Source organism: Vigna unguiculata, chromosome 7 (genome assembly GCF_037176805.1).
Source record: "Vigna unguiculata cultivar grain cowpea cultivar isolate G323 ecotype 2 chromosome 7, ASM3717680v1, whole genome shotgun sequence".
Taxonomy (NCBI): Eukaryota; Viridiplantae; Streptophyta; class Magnoliopsida; order Fabales; family Fabaceae; genus Vigna; species Vigna unguiculata.
Window position 1 is genome coordinate 36,365,686 of NC_140798.1, and position 16,582 is coordinate 36,382,267.

General features: G+C 32.9%; 3 protein-coding genes across 6 annotated transcripts; 2 read left to right on the forward strand and 1 right to left on the reverse strand.

The window, feature by feature from the left end:
* Positions 1-450: 450 nt before the first annotated feature.
* On the forward strand, positions 451-6,054 carry LOC114190265 (long-chain-alcohol oxidase FAO1-like). Its single transcript, XM_028079078.2, has 3 exons — positions 451-861; positions 3,787-4,059; positions 4,164-6,054. The coding sequence occupies exons 1-3, from the start codon at positions 646-648 to the stop codon at positions 5,895-5,897; spliced, it is 2,223 nt and encodes a 740-aa protein (XP_027934879.1). The 5' UTR covers positions 451-645; the 3' UTR covers positions 5,898-6,054.
* A 213-nt stretch (positions 6,055-6,267) lies between these two features.
* On the forward strand, positions 6,268-8,480 carry LOC114189697 (alkaline ceramidase-like). 3 transcript variants are annotated; one of them, XR_014983929.1, is made up of 4 exons: positions 6,466-6,765; positions 6,918-7,227; positions 7,595-8,169; positions 8,268-8,480. XR_014983929.1 is itself a non-coding variant. In XM_028078343.2 (3 exons), exons 2-3 carry the CDS (start codon positions 6,974-6,976, stop codon positions 8,106-8,108), a joined length of 768 nt encoding a protein of 255 aa, XP_027934144.1. In that variant the 5' UTR covers positions 6,268-6,455; positions 6,918-6,973; the 3' UTR covers positions 8,109-8,480. The 3 variants fall into 3 exon arrangements, 2 of the variants coding, with proteins under 2 accessions (XP_027934144.1, XP_085521306.1); XM_028078343.2 differs by lacking the exon at positions 6,466-6,765 and adding an exon at positions 6,268-6,455 and having other exon boundaries at positions 7,595-8,480; XM_085665180.1 differs by having other exon boundaries at positions 7,595-8,480.
* Positions 8,481-9,532: 1,052 nt separating this feature from the next.
* LOC114191872 (phosphatidate cytidylyltransferase 1) lies at positions 9,533-16,377 on the reverse strand. 2 transcript variants are annotated; one of them, XM_028081316.2, is made up of 12 exons: positions 16,234-16,377; positions 14,385-14,530; positions 13,752-14,005; positions 13,483-13,634; positions 13,171-13,312; positions 12,295-12,451; positions 11,970-12,017; positions 11,784-11,870; positions 10,604-10,732; positions 10,455-10,511; positions 10,086-10,169; positions 9,533-9,993 (listed from the first exon to the last, which is right to left on the reverse strand). In XM_028081316.2, exons 2-12 carry the CDS (start codon positions 14,457-14,459, stop codon positions 9,907-9,909), a joined length of 1,272 nt encoding a protein of 423 aa, XP_027937117.1. In that variant the 5' UTR covers positions 14,460-14,530; positions 16,234-16,377; the 3' UTR covers positions 9,533-9,906. The 2 variants fall into 2 exon arrangements, with proteins under 2 accessions (XP_027937117.1, XP_027937116.1); XM_028081315.2 differs by having other exon boundaries at positions 16,092-16,329.
* Between the last annotated feature and the right edge of the window lie 205 nt (positions 16,378-16,582).

The following is a 16,582-nucleotide window of genomic DNA, read 5'->3' on the forward strand; positions in this document are numbered from 1 at the left end:
ACAGAGTTTATTAAAGTTATAAACTTTTACAATACAAGGAAATAATTTTTTTTTTATAAATAAAGCACATACATTAAATTGAGTTAATACAAAAACTGAATTTTATTTTACAGTTTAAACAAAATTTTAATTTGTGAGAACTTTTTTTCGTTAGATATATAGGCGATATCAATAAGACATTAGTCTAATCCAACTCATCTTTAAGAGATTGACACCACTTTTAATCAAAAATCTTAAGACAAAGAATTTATGAGTCTTCGTCTCAACTTTCTCATTTTTTATTTGATGTGTGACTTAGACTCACACTTAAATTCTCAACAATATTATAAAATTAGATTTAAAAGAATACATAAATTAATTATAATTTAAAAAAAATTATTTATTCATACTATATATATATATTTACATTCATAATAAATAATCTAAACAACTTAGCTGATTTTGGAAAAAAAAGGGTTTTAAATGGAAGGCGTTCCATTCGAAACTACACTCTTGTGGAAGCATATTAGTGTTTATTTTATAGTTTTTCTTACCTGTCTTTGGTTAATGATAGAAGAAAAGCATGCACTCTGTGTATATAAATACAACACATCTTGATTACTGAATTGCATAGCATAGAGTGGTGGTTTTTGCAGAGGGAGAGAGATGAAGAGAGAGTGTCATCCTTTGCTGAGAGGAGGAAGAAGACACACTACACATTCTCTTTCTTCACCTGAGATGGAATCACTTAGAAGCATGTGTGAGGCTCTGTTTCCTCCTCTGCACTTGGAACATTTGGACGCAACAAAACACAGCACGAAAAGCGAAGCTGTGCAACATTTCTGGAAATCTTCAGCCTCTGAATTCTCCGTCCCTCAACAGGTACCACTTCACATCTTTCTTTGCTTATTTTTATATAATAATGATACCAGAAAGTTCAATATTTATCTTGTTCATGGAACCATAATCAAATAGATTGTGTGGGATTGATTTTGAATGGGGAGAACGAGGGTTAGAAACTGACAACAATCTTCAGAGACGCATGTGTAGGAGAAGATAGAGAGAAAGATTTTCAAAAACTTGTGGTTCATATATTGTTTTGTTTTATTTGTCGGTGGCATTACCAAAATTATTAACCTTGAAAGTTGCATTTTTTTAACGTTTTTGTCACATCTTCTATGGTATCCTTAGCAAGTGCATGTTGGGTTACTATTCAACATTGAAGACGACAATCGTCTACCACTTTCTTTTTCTTTCAATTTCAATTTTTTTTTCCTGATTCACAAAAATTTGATGTTGTGTGATTAAGTTCTTTGAATATACTCAAAATTAGTTAAGTTTTATGCCAATTTCAAAACTAATTTTAATTATTTAATTTTATTAATCATTTACGTATTTTTTTTTTTAAATTCCATTTCATTAAAACCATATGAAAAGACATTTTAAAAATATATAAAATAAAAAATAATATAACTAAAATATAATGATATTTTAGTTCACACTTTATAACTTTTTTTTACTTATATTCAGTTTGTAAGAAATATTACAACTATGCAATAATTTCTCACCCGTAACTTAAATATATACAAAACAATTTAATTAGCCAAGCAAGGTATTAAGAAGTTACAACGAATCGATAAACTCAGTTATATTTTTGATATTTGAATTGAATTTTATTTAACACATTCAACTAAAATTGAGTTATAATGAAATCATGAATTTTAAATTATAAAAATCCAGCTCAATTCGATGTAATAATAAATATTTAATATTTGTTTAACAATATTATAAAAAAACCTTTATTATATTTACTATATAAATAAGTATGATTTATATATATATATATATATATATATATATATATATATTATAATATTTTCACTATCTTATAATGATTAAAAAATATTTATATTGGTGCATTTTTCTTAATGAATAATTTTTTTCTTCCTTTAAGTCCACCCAACCTAATATAATGGAATTGAATGGAGTTAGATTATTAATTAATAAAGCCAACTCAAGAATCCAATGAAATTTAATTGTTAAAATATTTAAAAAGATAAATTGAACTCAACTTCCACCTAACCAGTAACAGTACACCTCTACCATTCAGGTTTTGTGTTTATTTCTATTGTATATGACTGTATTAAATGTTCAGAGTTTTTAATTATTTTTTTCCATAAAAAGAAAACTTTTTCTTCCTCACCCATCCATAAACAAAGTTGTTATATTTTATTTTTATTTGAAGGAGACAGAAGGCATCTCCTCCATATGTTATAAATGGAATTGAATGATATTCGTGATTATTATCATTTTTATATTTTTTATCACAACTTTTTATGAATCTACCGACTTCTGCTTCCTTAGTTAATGAGTTTCTATCGGCTCATCCATCCACTTGTTACTACTACTGATATTTTAAAACATATTCAATCAAGTTTAAAAATCAAGTAAAAAATATAATATGTACTTGAGCATATGCAATATTTTTTGTTACATTAACTACACTTAAAAAAATTGTTAACTAAATAAAAATATAATATCTATCCGTGATCATTATACTTTTTTGATAAATAAAAATATTTCCGACTATCAAAAATTCATTAGTGAAATATTTAATCGATCAATTTTATCTTCGTATAAAAGAATTTGTCATACAACTAAAAATAGTTGATAATCATCAAAATCTGTAACTAAATATTGTGTTTTGGTTTCTGTTTTCTTCTTCCATTTCTTTTTTTTTTCTTCTTCCTCCTCTTCATTGGTTGTAGGTCATTACTGCATTGTTGTTATTGTATGGAATTTGGATTTTTTGTTAATTTTTTCTGTACTATTTTTCTATTATGTTTTTATAATACATCGATTACCATTAATTTTAATATTTTAAAATATATTAAAAAAATATTTAAAATATTAATTTACTGTATTTTTAATACTGAGGACAACATTAAAAAAATTAATAAAAAATCTGGACTTGCATACATGCATCCTCTTACTCTTCCTTCTTTTATGTTATTGTTGTTTTTGTCATTGTCATTGTTGCCATTGTCTTCTCTCGGCCTCTTCTTTTCCCTTCTCCTTCTACTCTTCTTCTTTCTTCTTTTTCTTCATTTTCAATTAATTTATAATAAATATTTTCTCAGATTTAACAGAAAAATCGCCACTCATTTTATTAACTAATTTTTTAATGAATTTTAAAATATATATTTATTCACAAATTTAATAACACATTTTAAAAAATATATATATTTATCCACAAATATATATTTTAAAATTGTACATTTTCTTGTAGTGTTAATATATTGGTTAAAGGCAAATAGTTAAACATAAAATATTATAAAAACAATATCAAAACTAAAATAAATATATTATTATTAATTTCTTGAAATATAATAATGAGTTAATGTAAAATATTATTAATATTCATAGTATGATAAAAAAAAAGGAGAATGGAAGAAAAAAAATCAAGTCAATAAATAACTAAACTTACATAAAAGATTAACAAGGAAAATTAATAATTATTTAAAGGATACAAAAAATAAATAAATACAAAAAGTAAGAAGTTAACAATTTAAAAAATGTTACTCCAAGTAACTTGAAAAACTAACTATAGAAAAATGTCACTTCAAATAGCGTCTCAAAAAACATTAAAAGCTCCAACAATTTTTTTTACCAAACACTGCTAATAAGATCAAACAAAGTCATACATATAAAAGAATTTCTTCAATTTTAAGGAACTTTCAGATAACATAAGTAAGAGGAACATTAGTTTTACTCAATGGTAGAATCTAAAATGTGAAATGTGCACAGTGTGCAGATATACTGATAAAAAGAGCTCTGAAAGAAGCATTGATATTTGTGAGATTGATCCTATGGATGCTGTCAACAAGGTTGGGCACTTTGTTGCTGTGTGGGACTCTCTGTCTGAGTAAGAAATGGCCTTGCATCCACAACTACTCAAATATTTCTTTGGACAACAGAGAAAAGGTTCTGCAGAAATGGTTTAAGCATCGCTTCCTCACACCTGTTAGACTTGCATTCCTTTACGTCAAAGTTCTGTGCCTCTTTGTTTTCTTCTCTCAGGTCATGCCACTTTCTTCATTCACAACTTCTCATTCATGATCATATATATCTCTTCCCTCTTTGTTACTAATTGTGTTAGTAATGGAATATTCCCTTGTATGCAGTGTGATGAGAAGGGTGAAAACCCAGCATGGGAAGCTATAGGATATAAGGTTGACAGTGATGAGATCACGCGCATGGTTCAGAAAGAGAGGCCTCTTGACAAGGGAATAGTGGAAGCTGCGAATGAGAGTGATTGGAGCCTGCCTAAGTCTCTTGCTGAGAAAGGTCTTGAAGTTTCTATAGATGCTGAAAACAATGTCCTTGGAGTAAAGTGTGATGTGGTAATTGTTGGGTCTGGTTGTGGGGGAGGAGTTGCAGCTGCTATTCTGGCAAGTTCAGGCTTGAAGGTGCTGGTTCTTGAGAAGGGTAACTACTATGCCTCCAGTGATTATTCTTCTCTAGAAGGGCCTTCTTTGAACGAGCTTTATGAATTAGGAGGAACTTTTGCATCCTGGGATGGAAAAATGGCGATTCTGGCAGGGTCAACAGTGGGTGGTGGATCTGCTGTTAACTGGGCAGCATCTATTAGAACACCAGATAGTGTGCTTAAGGAATGGGAAAAAGACCACAAATTATCAATCTTTTCCAGCCATGAATACCTTTCTGCCATGGACATGGTGTGCAAAAGGATTGGTGTAACCGACAAGTGTGAGGAGGAAGGGCTCCAGAATCAAGTTCTCAGAAAAGGTTGCAAGAATCTTGGTCTTCAAGTTGACTACGTGCCAAGAAACTCATCAGAACGACATTACTGTGGGTCTTGCAACTACGGTTGTACAAGAGGAGAAAAACAAGGAACAGAGGTCACATGGCTCGTTGATGCTGTGGATCACGATGCAGTGATACTAACAGGAACCAAAGCTGAAAGATTTATATTGGAAAATAACAAGGGAGGGAGAGTGAGAAGAAAGAAATGCTTAGGAGTAATGGCCAATGTTTTAACAAATAACGTCACTCGGAAACTGAAAATTGAGGCCAAAGTCACAGTTTCAGCCTGTGGGGCGCTTCTGACGCCACCTTTAATGATCTCCAGTGGATTGAAGAACAAGCACATCGGAAAGAATCTTCATATGCATCCAGTGCTAATGACGTGGGGGTATTTTCCAGACTCAAATTCTGATCTGAAGGGTAAATGCTATGAGGGGGGAATAATAACTTCTGTCCATAAGGTGGTATCCGAGGACTCTAAAGTGAAAGCCATAGTTGAAACTCCAGCACTGGGGCCAGCAGCGTTATCTACACTGGTTCCTTGGGTGTCTGGACCTGACTTCAAAGAAAGAATGCTGAAATATTCAAGGACTGTTCATCTGATCACAATCATCAGGGACAAGGGTTGTGGAGTAGTAAGGAGTGAGGGTAGGGTGCACTATGAGTTAGATGAATCGGACAAAGAGAATATGAAGGATGGAGTGAAGCAGGCACTGAGAATTCTTATAGCAGCTGGTGCTGTTGAGGTAGGTACTCATAGAAGTGACGGACAGAGAATTGAATGTAATGAGAATAATGAAAAGGAATTGGAGAGGTTTGTGGAATCCATATATGCAACAGGAGGGTCAATGTCACATGAAGAAAAATGGAGTATATATAGTTCAGCACACCAGATGGGGAGTTGCAGGATGGGGATGAGTGAAAAAGAAGGTGCAGTGGATGAAAATGGGATGAGTTGGGAAGCAGAAGGTTTGTTTGTGTGTGATGCAAGTTTGCTTCCAACTGCAATTGGTGTGAATCCCATGATTACTATACAATCTACTGCATATTGTGTTGCCAAGAGAATTGCAGCTTTTCTGGGAACAGGATAAAGTTTGATTCTTTGTTCTTTTTTATACAACCTACCATGCCCCTGCCAATGTAGATGAATAAATTATGGTGCCACAACACACTACAATAGGTTGTTTGGAAGTTTGAACAAGCATGTGATTAGTTACATTATAACCATTTTCCAATTTTTTGAGTTTAGATTCTTGAATCATTTCTCAGAATGTCACTTATTCGTTTCAGCTTGTCAATTTCAATGTGCCATTTGAAACAAGGAACTTTTCACATGGATATAAAGAGTTGGACATGGTTAATATCAGAGATACACCTACCCTCTATATTTAGGATACTGGTTAAGAAATGAAAGATGTTTTTTTGTTGAAAATAATATAAAAACATTAAAAAAATCGTAAAAGAAATGTATCTTTTACCTGTTTCGATAACAAAAAATCTATTTTTAATTCCTTAATTAGAGTTTACAAGACACTGGTTCACCTTTACCATATCCAAAATGCAAGACACTCGACGACCCACATGTGTCCGACACGTATCAGCCTCTTCTGTTTCCATTTTCTGACACCAATGAATCACAATTCGTAACGGTAATAACGGTTGCATCTTCTTCTCTACAATGAAACCTTCTTTCATTGTCTGCTTCTCTCAAAAACACCTTCTGCTAACCATCCGTTTGTGCCTCTATCGGATACATCACATTCTTTTGTGTTACAACAACATCAAACATGTTTTACTTCAAATAAATTTTGTTTATTTAACATAGGTTTTATAAAATAAAAGAGATGACAAATTGATTTAGGGAAGCTCCCTCCGCTTATCTCATCGAATTTTATTATTGTTAGAGACAGGAAGAGAAGAGAGAATGAGATCTGCGTGGTTCTTACAATATCTTTCCAAGTATAAATATTTTTTAATCACTTTTTTTATTGCTTTAATATGTATTTTAATCACTAATAGCTATTCCAGTTTCTGTTGCAAGGATTTTGAGGTTTCTGTGTTGTGGGGTTGATTGTATTTTGGCATGTTGACGTTGCCTCATGATTTTGCAGGAATTTGTGAGCTCTGCAGCTTTAAAGACAGATAATTAGGTAAACAAATAAACCAGATGGAGAGGAAAATGTCTAGCTTCTGGGGTCCGGTTACATCAACTACAGATTGCTGTGAAAAGAATTACGAATATTCATCTTATATTGCAGAATTTTATAACACAATATCCACCATTCCAACCATTCTTTTGGCTCTTGTCGGTCTTATAAATGCTTATAGAGAACGGTTTGAGAAAAGATTTTGCATTCTTTATGTAACAATTATGGCACTTTCCATTGGAAGCATGTTGTACCATGCCACGCTACAGCGTGTGTAAGTATTGAACTCTATCAATTTCTGCAGCAACTTATATAAAGTTTTGTTTGGTGATTTTTACTTTTTCATGTTGTTTGAGTTATTCAGCGTCATGCAAAATGAGTTTGGCATTTTGTATAAACGTTGGGTGAATATTTGAAGAATTCTTATTTAAGGTGATTGCAATGGCCACATCATATTCATACATTAGTCTCATATCAGGTCAAAATATTGATTTTGGTATACATGAAGAAAACATTGAGTTATTTTTCCGGCATTTATCAACAATTGGCACTGCTTTTCCTGGCTCAGAAAGAGAGTATGATGTATTGTTAAGTTTTGGGTGAGTATTTATTTATTGTTGAGTTGTTGCACTTTGATTTAGGCAACAACAGAGCGATGAAACTCCTATGATGTGGGAGATTCTGCTATACATGTACATCCTGTATTCCCCGGATTGGCACTATCCTCGAACAATGCCCATCTTCCTATTTGTGTATTGTGTTATCTTTGCCATTGTTCATTCGGTGGTGCGTTTTGGAATTGGGTTCAAAGTTCATTACATCATTATCTGCCTCCTCTGCAGTCCAAGAATGTACAAGTATTACATTTATACTGATTGTGTGCCTGCAAAGCGCCTGGGAAAGCTGTATGCAGTTACTCTTCTATTGGCAGGTTTGTGTTGGATAGGCGATCATGTTTTCTGCAAGCAAATTTCTAGTTGGCCAATTAATCCACAAGGTCATGCTTTGTGGCATATCTTCATGGGTTTCAATTCCTACTTTGCAAACACATTCTTGATGTTTTGTCGGGCTCAACAACTTGCCTGGTCTCCAAAAGTTGTCCATGTAATGGGTGTCTTGCCCTATGTCAAGATTGAGAAGCCAAAACGCCAGTAAAAGAAAACAATACAAGATGAAAATGTTTCAGTCATCATACATTTGGGTAAAGAGTAGTTAGGTATCAATGTTCTTGGCCTCTTTTTTTTTTTTTTTTTTTGGTTTAGAGTGGTTTACATAATGATTTATTTGTTTTTCGATATTCTGTTCTACACCTAGGACTTGTACCATACTTATGCCACAATACTCGATGCTTGTTTCACATCCCGGCAAAACTCCATTGATGACAACCAAAAATTTTGTAATATTGGTTGTTGTTGGATTTAGTTGAATCATCCCACATATTTATGTAAAATTTTGTTTAACCCTTTCTGGGTGATTTAGTATGTTATTTGTGTGGAGCATTAAACCTCAAACTCAGTTTGATGCTGCTTTAAAACTCGTTAGATCAGTATAGTGATAAAAGGTTTGAATAGTTGCTAGAAAGTCTTGAGTGCAAATATAGTTGCAACTAAACCAATGTTTTTAAAACTAGCCTGGTTTTTCAACTGGACAGGCTGTTTTATTCATCGTTCAATAGTTCAACTGTGAAGTATTAATACAATTGTTATAATAATTAAATGATGTTAAAAGTATAATGTCATAATTCTGTGATGTTGAAAACTAAATTAAAACATAAATTTATAGGTTTTTAACATTTAAAATACATATAAAATTACAACAAAGCATGTTATCGTACTTCAATTAAAGTTTCAGAAATAGATATCAATAAAGTTTATATGGAGAATAAAAAAAAATATTTCAAGTTTCTTAAGAAAATTTAAAATCATGTACTGTTAAATAATTTTATATTAAGTTGGTTTAGACCAATTTTACCTGGATCCCAAAACAGAGGTTGACACCATTGCATTGCTTTTAATGGTATAACTTTCTTTAATAAAGTAGGCGGTTAGGAATGTGATATTTAACGTTAACTTTTGTCTAGAGCCACTTCGTTAAGATTCTTTCCAAAGCTAGATGGGGAATCATTCTATCCACTGAGAAAGTGCATCGAAGTTCATATTCATTTTATAGCTACGAAGTTCTGGATGTTGATGGATATAAACATGATTTTCATTTGGAGAAAAATTATACTTCATTCCCAAAGGAATTCCCACTGCCTGGTTTTACATATGGAGAGATATTGCATATTTTTCGGCTTGCAGGAATATAAGATCCTTCAATTTCTTATAATCGAATCATTATCTATTCATCAACTAAAGGAGGTTTTCGTTCCAATTGCAACAGTGCTGACGGTCGAGTCACAAATTGAATTTCAAACATACCAAAGAATTAACCAAAATTTGCATTTGTTAAGGAATCCGAGGCATGCCAAAACTACACAGTAGCTGTCAACAAAATAAAAACGAAAAAAACACCATAGAAATGGGAATATATATATATATATCCTGTCAACATATAATTAGGGCAGCATTTGATAGTTGACAAAATTAATTGTCGATCGCATTAAAATATAGTATCAAACGTGATTCAAACTACATTTAAGGTAATAGAAAAATATTAACACCCCTCACCACCAGGAATTAAATACAGCACAGGCGTTCATATTCAGCCACCATGTGAATTATTTATATTTAAGATCATGAGTGAACGGTAGGTGTTCATGCAAAGCCATCAAATAACTATTCAACTATAGCCAGAAAAACAGAATGGAACTAACGGTAAACATACACTATGCACATCTTGACAGCTTCCGGACCTTCGATTAGTTTCACTCAAAAGATAGAAAACGCTTGTACAGATGTATGTAAACGAATACAATAGAAGGTGAGAACAAATACACCTCTCCATGATGAATCTAAGATTTTGGAATCCCCTGTTGTAAAATTTCTCCAAGCCTCAAATATAGAGCTTCTTGTTCATTGAACGACAGGTTGATTAATATCTGAAATGACCAGCGGTAGATCCACAAATTAAGCATCTTAAAATGTTAATAGATAGAAATATAAATTATACATTGTAAAATAAACATAATACCTGGTCCAAAATCATTTCAACCGAGAGACTTTGTTGCACAACAAATGACTGATGATATATATATGCAAACACGGCCATAACCATCTACAGCAAGACAAATTAGTCAAATTTTGCTCGTCATATAGAGACACATACACACATATACTCATCCCAGTCCTCGATTCAAAAGGTTGTGTAATGTCAACCCAGGTATATTTCCCCAGAGAGAGATTTGGGGTATGAGTTTCGTTGTCAGGGACAAAAAACAGTAGTTTGTGTAATATGAAGATTAAAAGTTGCGCACAAAGACAAATAAACATATAAAATCCCAAGTATTTAAAAATTATTGATTAAAATAATTTTCTAGATTGAAACATAAAGATAGTCTACCTGGCAATCCATTCTGTCAGTAATTCCACCATGTCCAGGAATACTATCACCAAAATCCTGCAAATTTGAGAACACAAGGCAAGTTTGTTTATGCTTGATCAAAATGGCTGATATTTGCGGTCTTCCATATTAGAAACACAATTGCATACCTTTATTTTAAAAGCCCTTTTAAAACCACTTGCAAAGAAACCTCCAAAAGGTGCAATAATCGAAGCAAACAAGCCAAGACATAAAGCATGCCATTGAACAGGTAGGATGGATACCTCCTTCCAAGGAAACTGTATAAAACAACATGTCGCAAGTTATGATTTTCAGATGTTCCATAAACCTGGATTGGCAACTCATGATTACAGAATAGTCACATCTTATATGCTGAAATGTAAAGTGGAAATAGAAAATCAGAGTGGTTGTTAGAAAATTTAGTTTTCTAAAACTATTAAGAATAGATATGTTTTGTAGTGGCAACTATCGGCGCGTTTGGATAAACAACATAACTGCACGCCTATTGAATGAGTGCTGATTACATTATAAGCTCAAAGGCCTTTTTGGCTGGAATATTCCTAAAGTACTTTTAAGAGAAAAAAATAAGAAAAATTAGTTCAGGTTCTCCATAAATTAAGACTAGATTATGCATAAACTAATTTATAAAAACTCTCATTTAACTTCTCCAAAAATTAGAATTTTGACTAATGTTAAGCTAGTTTTTACCTATGAAATACTTTATTTCATATTCTTCTTACTTTCTTCTTCTAAGAGTACTTTTAGAGAAGCATACCCAAACAGGCCTTAAGGACTATACTGAAATCACAGACTAGCAGAGCACTCAAGCTCATTTACGGTGTTTCATAATCTATTTTGTAAAACTTTTTGGAATACACTGAAAATATTGTATAGCAGGTTTTTGGAATAAGCCCTTTTATTTATCGGTTTACACAAGTATTTCTGTCATAAGACCACCCAATCTCTTCCAAATATTCCTTTTATACAAGAACAATGACGGTTAAAATGAAATATCCAAATCTGGATTTCTTTAAACTCATGATAAAAATTTGCCCAGCTAATTACCTAAAGACTGGGTCAATTTGAGTCAGACATTGGCTGGGCTATGCAACTCACTGACTTCTCAACCTTATCAGTAATTTTCACATTCTATACTTTTTAAGCTTTTTATTCTCTAAGAAAAAATTGAGGATACATTTTGTTATTTGAGGCATCAAATTGTACTTTTGGTGAATATTTTTACCAATATGGCCATGCACATGCACACTGTCAAGTAGATAATAATGTAGGTCATAAGATTCAAAATTCAACTGAATTTCAAGTGCTTACCCAGTGAGGGATCCATCCTGGTAAGGAGTAAGATTCTGGCTTAAACAGAGGACCAGGATCACAGTGAAGCCAACCAGTTGATAAATCCTGCATGTTATTACCAAAGAGATGTGAGCATTAGTCAATTTAATGTTGAATAACGCTTTACAATATGTAAGTTAGTTGTGGTATGCATTACACAGCTACCTTCCTTGGACAAGTTAGCCACTGAGAATGACCCATGATGTCAGCAAGCTACAAAATAAGATTTCAAAGATAAATATTATCATCTAGCTCATAACAACTTCATTAATGTATAAACACTCAAGCAAGAACTTAATTGCCACAAATGGTGATTCTGAGCAAGCTCTTTGACAGCTTATTTAGGCTGTAACAACCATTTAATAATGCTATAATTAGAGGAATATAAAGTATTAATAAGTGACTCATGTTGAGTGACAAGTGACAAACCCCCTACCAAAAAAATCCTAATAGTTTTGTACCGTCAATAACAAATTGAAATTGTGCTCACCATAAATGCAGAGATGATGGTGGTAACAGATGCCCCAATAAAACCCTCCCAGGTTTTCTTTGGAGATAACTTAATCAAAGGGGTTTTACCAAAGAAGAAACCAAAGATATAAGCAGCAATATCATTAATGACAATAAGTGTTGCTGGGAGAAGAAACCTGTACAGTAGTCCAAATGTTAAATAAAACAAGCAAGACATCAACATCAATACAATTAAAAGCAATGGGGGCAGGATATGACTTATTTCCTATAATAGCAGTGACCAAACAATAAATAAAATGTGTGAACAAGATGATTCTGTGGAAACACATAGAAATGCCCATAAAATCACTTTAAATCACAGCAGTTTAATAATGTCAGGCTATCATCACTAAACAGTACAATCTTTTATTGGGAAAAAAGTAAAATAATACCCTCACAATCAACCCAAGCAAAAGCAAACGGGAATGTAATTTAAAAATCAGCCCCCTGCATTTTGAAAAGTTGGCAATCGATCTTGTTTTACTGTTTTATTGTCTCTTATAGTCCTCTTTGATGAGAATATAATTATTTGGTCACCTGCCTAATCTTTTCTCCATCATTCCTATCCTAAGGCCTTGATTCCACCATTTGGGCAAGACCACATAACATCCTGTGTAATTCAGCCAACAAGCCCACAAATTATGTAATTCGTTTACACAATTCCTCGAGGTGATTGTTTTGGCATCAACTACCAGAAAAATAATATTTAAAAAATCATGCATAAAAAGTGTCCACATATGTGAGGAAGAGCATCGTGAAGAATAATACGATTTCATGCAAAAGAGAATCCTCAAAAAGAGGTGAAATTTTTTAGCATAATTATTAAATAATCATTTCCTTTTATGGGTTATATTACCAGAAAATCCCTTCAAAAATGCTCGCCACAGTGAAGGAGGACTGGCCAAATACAACAATTAGAATCATATGTGTCCAAGCATACTGGCCAAATTGGTACTTGTACATCTTTTTCTTCAATGTCAGAATGAACCACATAAATCCTACACTCAATCAATAAAAACGTGCATAAACGAAGTATTAGCCCCCCTACAATGTTGAAAAATGGCCAGTAAATGTAAAAAACTCGCTTGATGTTTGCCACAAATCTAATAGACACATTGCACAAGCACTGGCTAATGAACATTACAAGGATAACATTAATAAAAGTTACCTGCAATGTACAAGGCGTAGCAGATAACCATATGATACTTAATTAGACTGCTCACTAGCCGATATAAAACCATGTCTGAAGTTACAGTGTTAACCAGGCGTGGATTCAGAATACGTCCATAAACAAACAACATTGCAGTGAAGAAAAAATGCCTGAAAGAATAATGTGAACGAAAAATGAAAATGTCACTTAATGATTTAAAAATGACTTTTTAAATCATCATAAAAAGAATGATTGTACTGCTATGTGAGTAACAATTATGAACATACCAGTTTAATAGCCTAAATCCAGGCAGCTGCCTATCTTCATGAGCTCTCCTGAGTAGATTGAAAAGCTCCTTTGCCATGAAGATTTGAATAACCACTACCATTGCAGTGATGTACAGGTGACCCATATATATTATCAACACAAAGCCTCCAATCATCCATACAGATGAATATGCTCGAATTAGCATGGACTTGTATTTACTTTTGTCGTTAACAAGTAACTGGGTCCCATTTGCTTTGCTAACTTCCGGGATAACCTAATATAAAGACATCATAAAATTAACTTCAAATAGTATACAGAAAATTTTCCAGAATGATACTGCAAGGATTCAGTTCACATCATTTTCATTGAAACTAATCACATCAAATTCATCTATGGAGATAGCAACATTAAGAAGGAACCAAATAGTAATAATAAAAAAACACAGATTTAAAAAATAAAATACAGTACAATTTATCCATGCTTCCAAGTTTTATATTAGATAATTTTGACACCTTTTCATTTTCTCTTCAATTTTCAGGATGACACAGAGTAGGTTGAATCAATTTCTATAAGAAATCTACGAATACAAAATGCTTTTTGATAAGCAAAAGGAAAAGATGATTAAGTGATAAATCAAACTGTAATTAACTAACCTCATTTGAGCGTTTTCGGTGCCTAATCCGACCACTTGTGGTTGATGGGGAAGTGGTACTAGTATCCCTCTGCATTGGTCTTCAATTAGATTTCACCTTATTGGAAGACAATGTGAACAGCACATGTGTAGCCAGAAAGTAGACACCTGCAGAGTAAAATAGATGAAATATACTCCTTTATATATATGAAGCATAACATATCAGATATGATTCAATTTGTAGAACTTCCAAGCAAAAAAGCTAGAACAAATTAGCTTCCATTATATAGCACAAACTCGGAGGATAACAAAAGCATGAAAAATGAAGGTAACTAACTGTAGACTTAAATTTTAAGCAGGGAAGTTTAGCTAAATGAACTTTTCCAGTGATTCATTTTTCTTTAGTTCAATCCAATAGAGATCTTTATAGTTCACTATAACCATATTATCCACAGCCATTTGAGATTGTGCTATTAACTCGTATCATAAGTCTCATTCACCACTTGGAATAATAATCATCTTCTTCAACATTAGGATACCTACATGATCTTCTCACAGCTCGGATACCAATTATTTACCATTATTAGTCTTATCCCTCTTTCCTATCCGACAAAACATTTTAGTTTTTTATAAAAGAAAAAGTACAGATAATGAGTTTTAGTCATCTGCTCTATGTAATATGAACCAAATATCCGATATAACATTTCTGGAATTATAAAACATAATTTAACATGCAATAAATGCCTAATATGTGCAACTTTTTTATTTTCAAAGTACCATTACCACAGAAAAATCCGTCAGTTCTTTTTCGTTTCACTAACCCAAGCTCAGTGAGAAAAATTCAATCTTTGTCTGAAGCTTTCGTCAAAAACAGAAAATAACGAGAAGAAAAAGAGAAAAATCAAACACAAGCGTAACTTTAAGCTCTGACCGGAAAAGCCAACCAATATTAACTTCAATAAAGAATACATGAGGAATCCCACAACTATCAACTATTTTTGGAATCACTGAATGCACAACATCTGCTCAATCTATCAATTCACGACTTGCGACGACTAAATACAAACGTAGGCACAGTTGAAGAGAGTGGGAGTAGTAGTGGACTAGTAGTCAATCGGTATTCTCCAGGGACTCTTCCTCATAGATAAGTAATATTTATCACATGTTACAAGAACGAAATCACAAATTGACGCCAAACCCGACCCCGGAGTGTTTCCTTAAAGTGTTCCTACAACTCCTAATTTTCAGGAATCCCACATTTTCAACAAGTAGCGAACCCTAACAACATAGTCCACTACCTATTCAATAAAACACATTATCGCACAGCCTTCCCTATTAAAAAGAAGCACTCGCAGTAACCCTACATCACTATTCCACACTCTGGAACAAAGTCAATGTATTCCCTTACCCTATTTATAACTCCTCCGCTGTCTACAAAACCGTTAATTACACAGAGTAAAAAACTCGCAAAGAGTTTCCACAAAAAACAAATGCGCACAACTAAAACTTCATCTTCCTCTATAATTTTTCAAGGCAGGAAACAAAGCAAAACGACGAATCTCGAACATGATACATGAGAAGAGCTTCAGATTCAACATCATAGAGAGTTCCTTGAAGTTGAATCATATCTCAAAGCACAACAAATCACACGAAAATGAAAAAATAAACTGGAGACAAGCATATAAACATGTATAGCGGGCGAGAGTGAGATGGCCAAACAGCACGAAACCTGTTTCCGTTGTGGTGACGTTGAAAGACGGAAAAGACGGAGAGAGTGAAATGAAGAAGACAAAAGAGGAAGACTGAGAAATAATAGCTATCGAAGGTGAGAATAGAATATAAGAAACGCGAAGCAAAGCGCGCACACACACCGTAGCAGTGAAGCCTTATTCGCTTATTCGAAAGTAAGAGAACGAGAAATTCTCTCTTGCCGAAGCACAGCTCACACAGAAGAAGGGTATCATTATTGTGACGGAGTCTTTTTTATTTTTAATACTTTTTTATTACGAAACTATTCTCTTACTTCTTCTTTTACAACAAAAATAATAATATTAATAATATTAATAATAATAATATTTTTCTTTTTCTTTTTCTTTTTTTATTTCTGGTTCAGTTTTACTTGATTCTCGAAGAATCTTTTCTAGAAGGAGAGGTCAATTTGGGTTTGATACTTAAGAATAGTGACTGAGGATTCGCAGGAATATCGATTAGTTTTGGAGC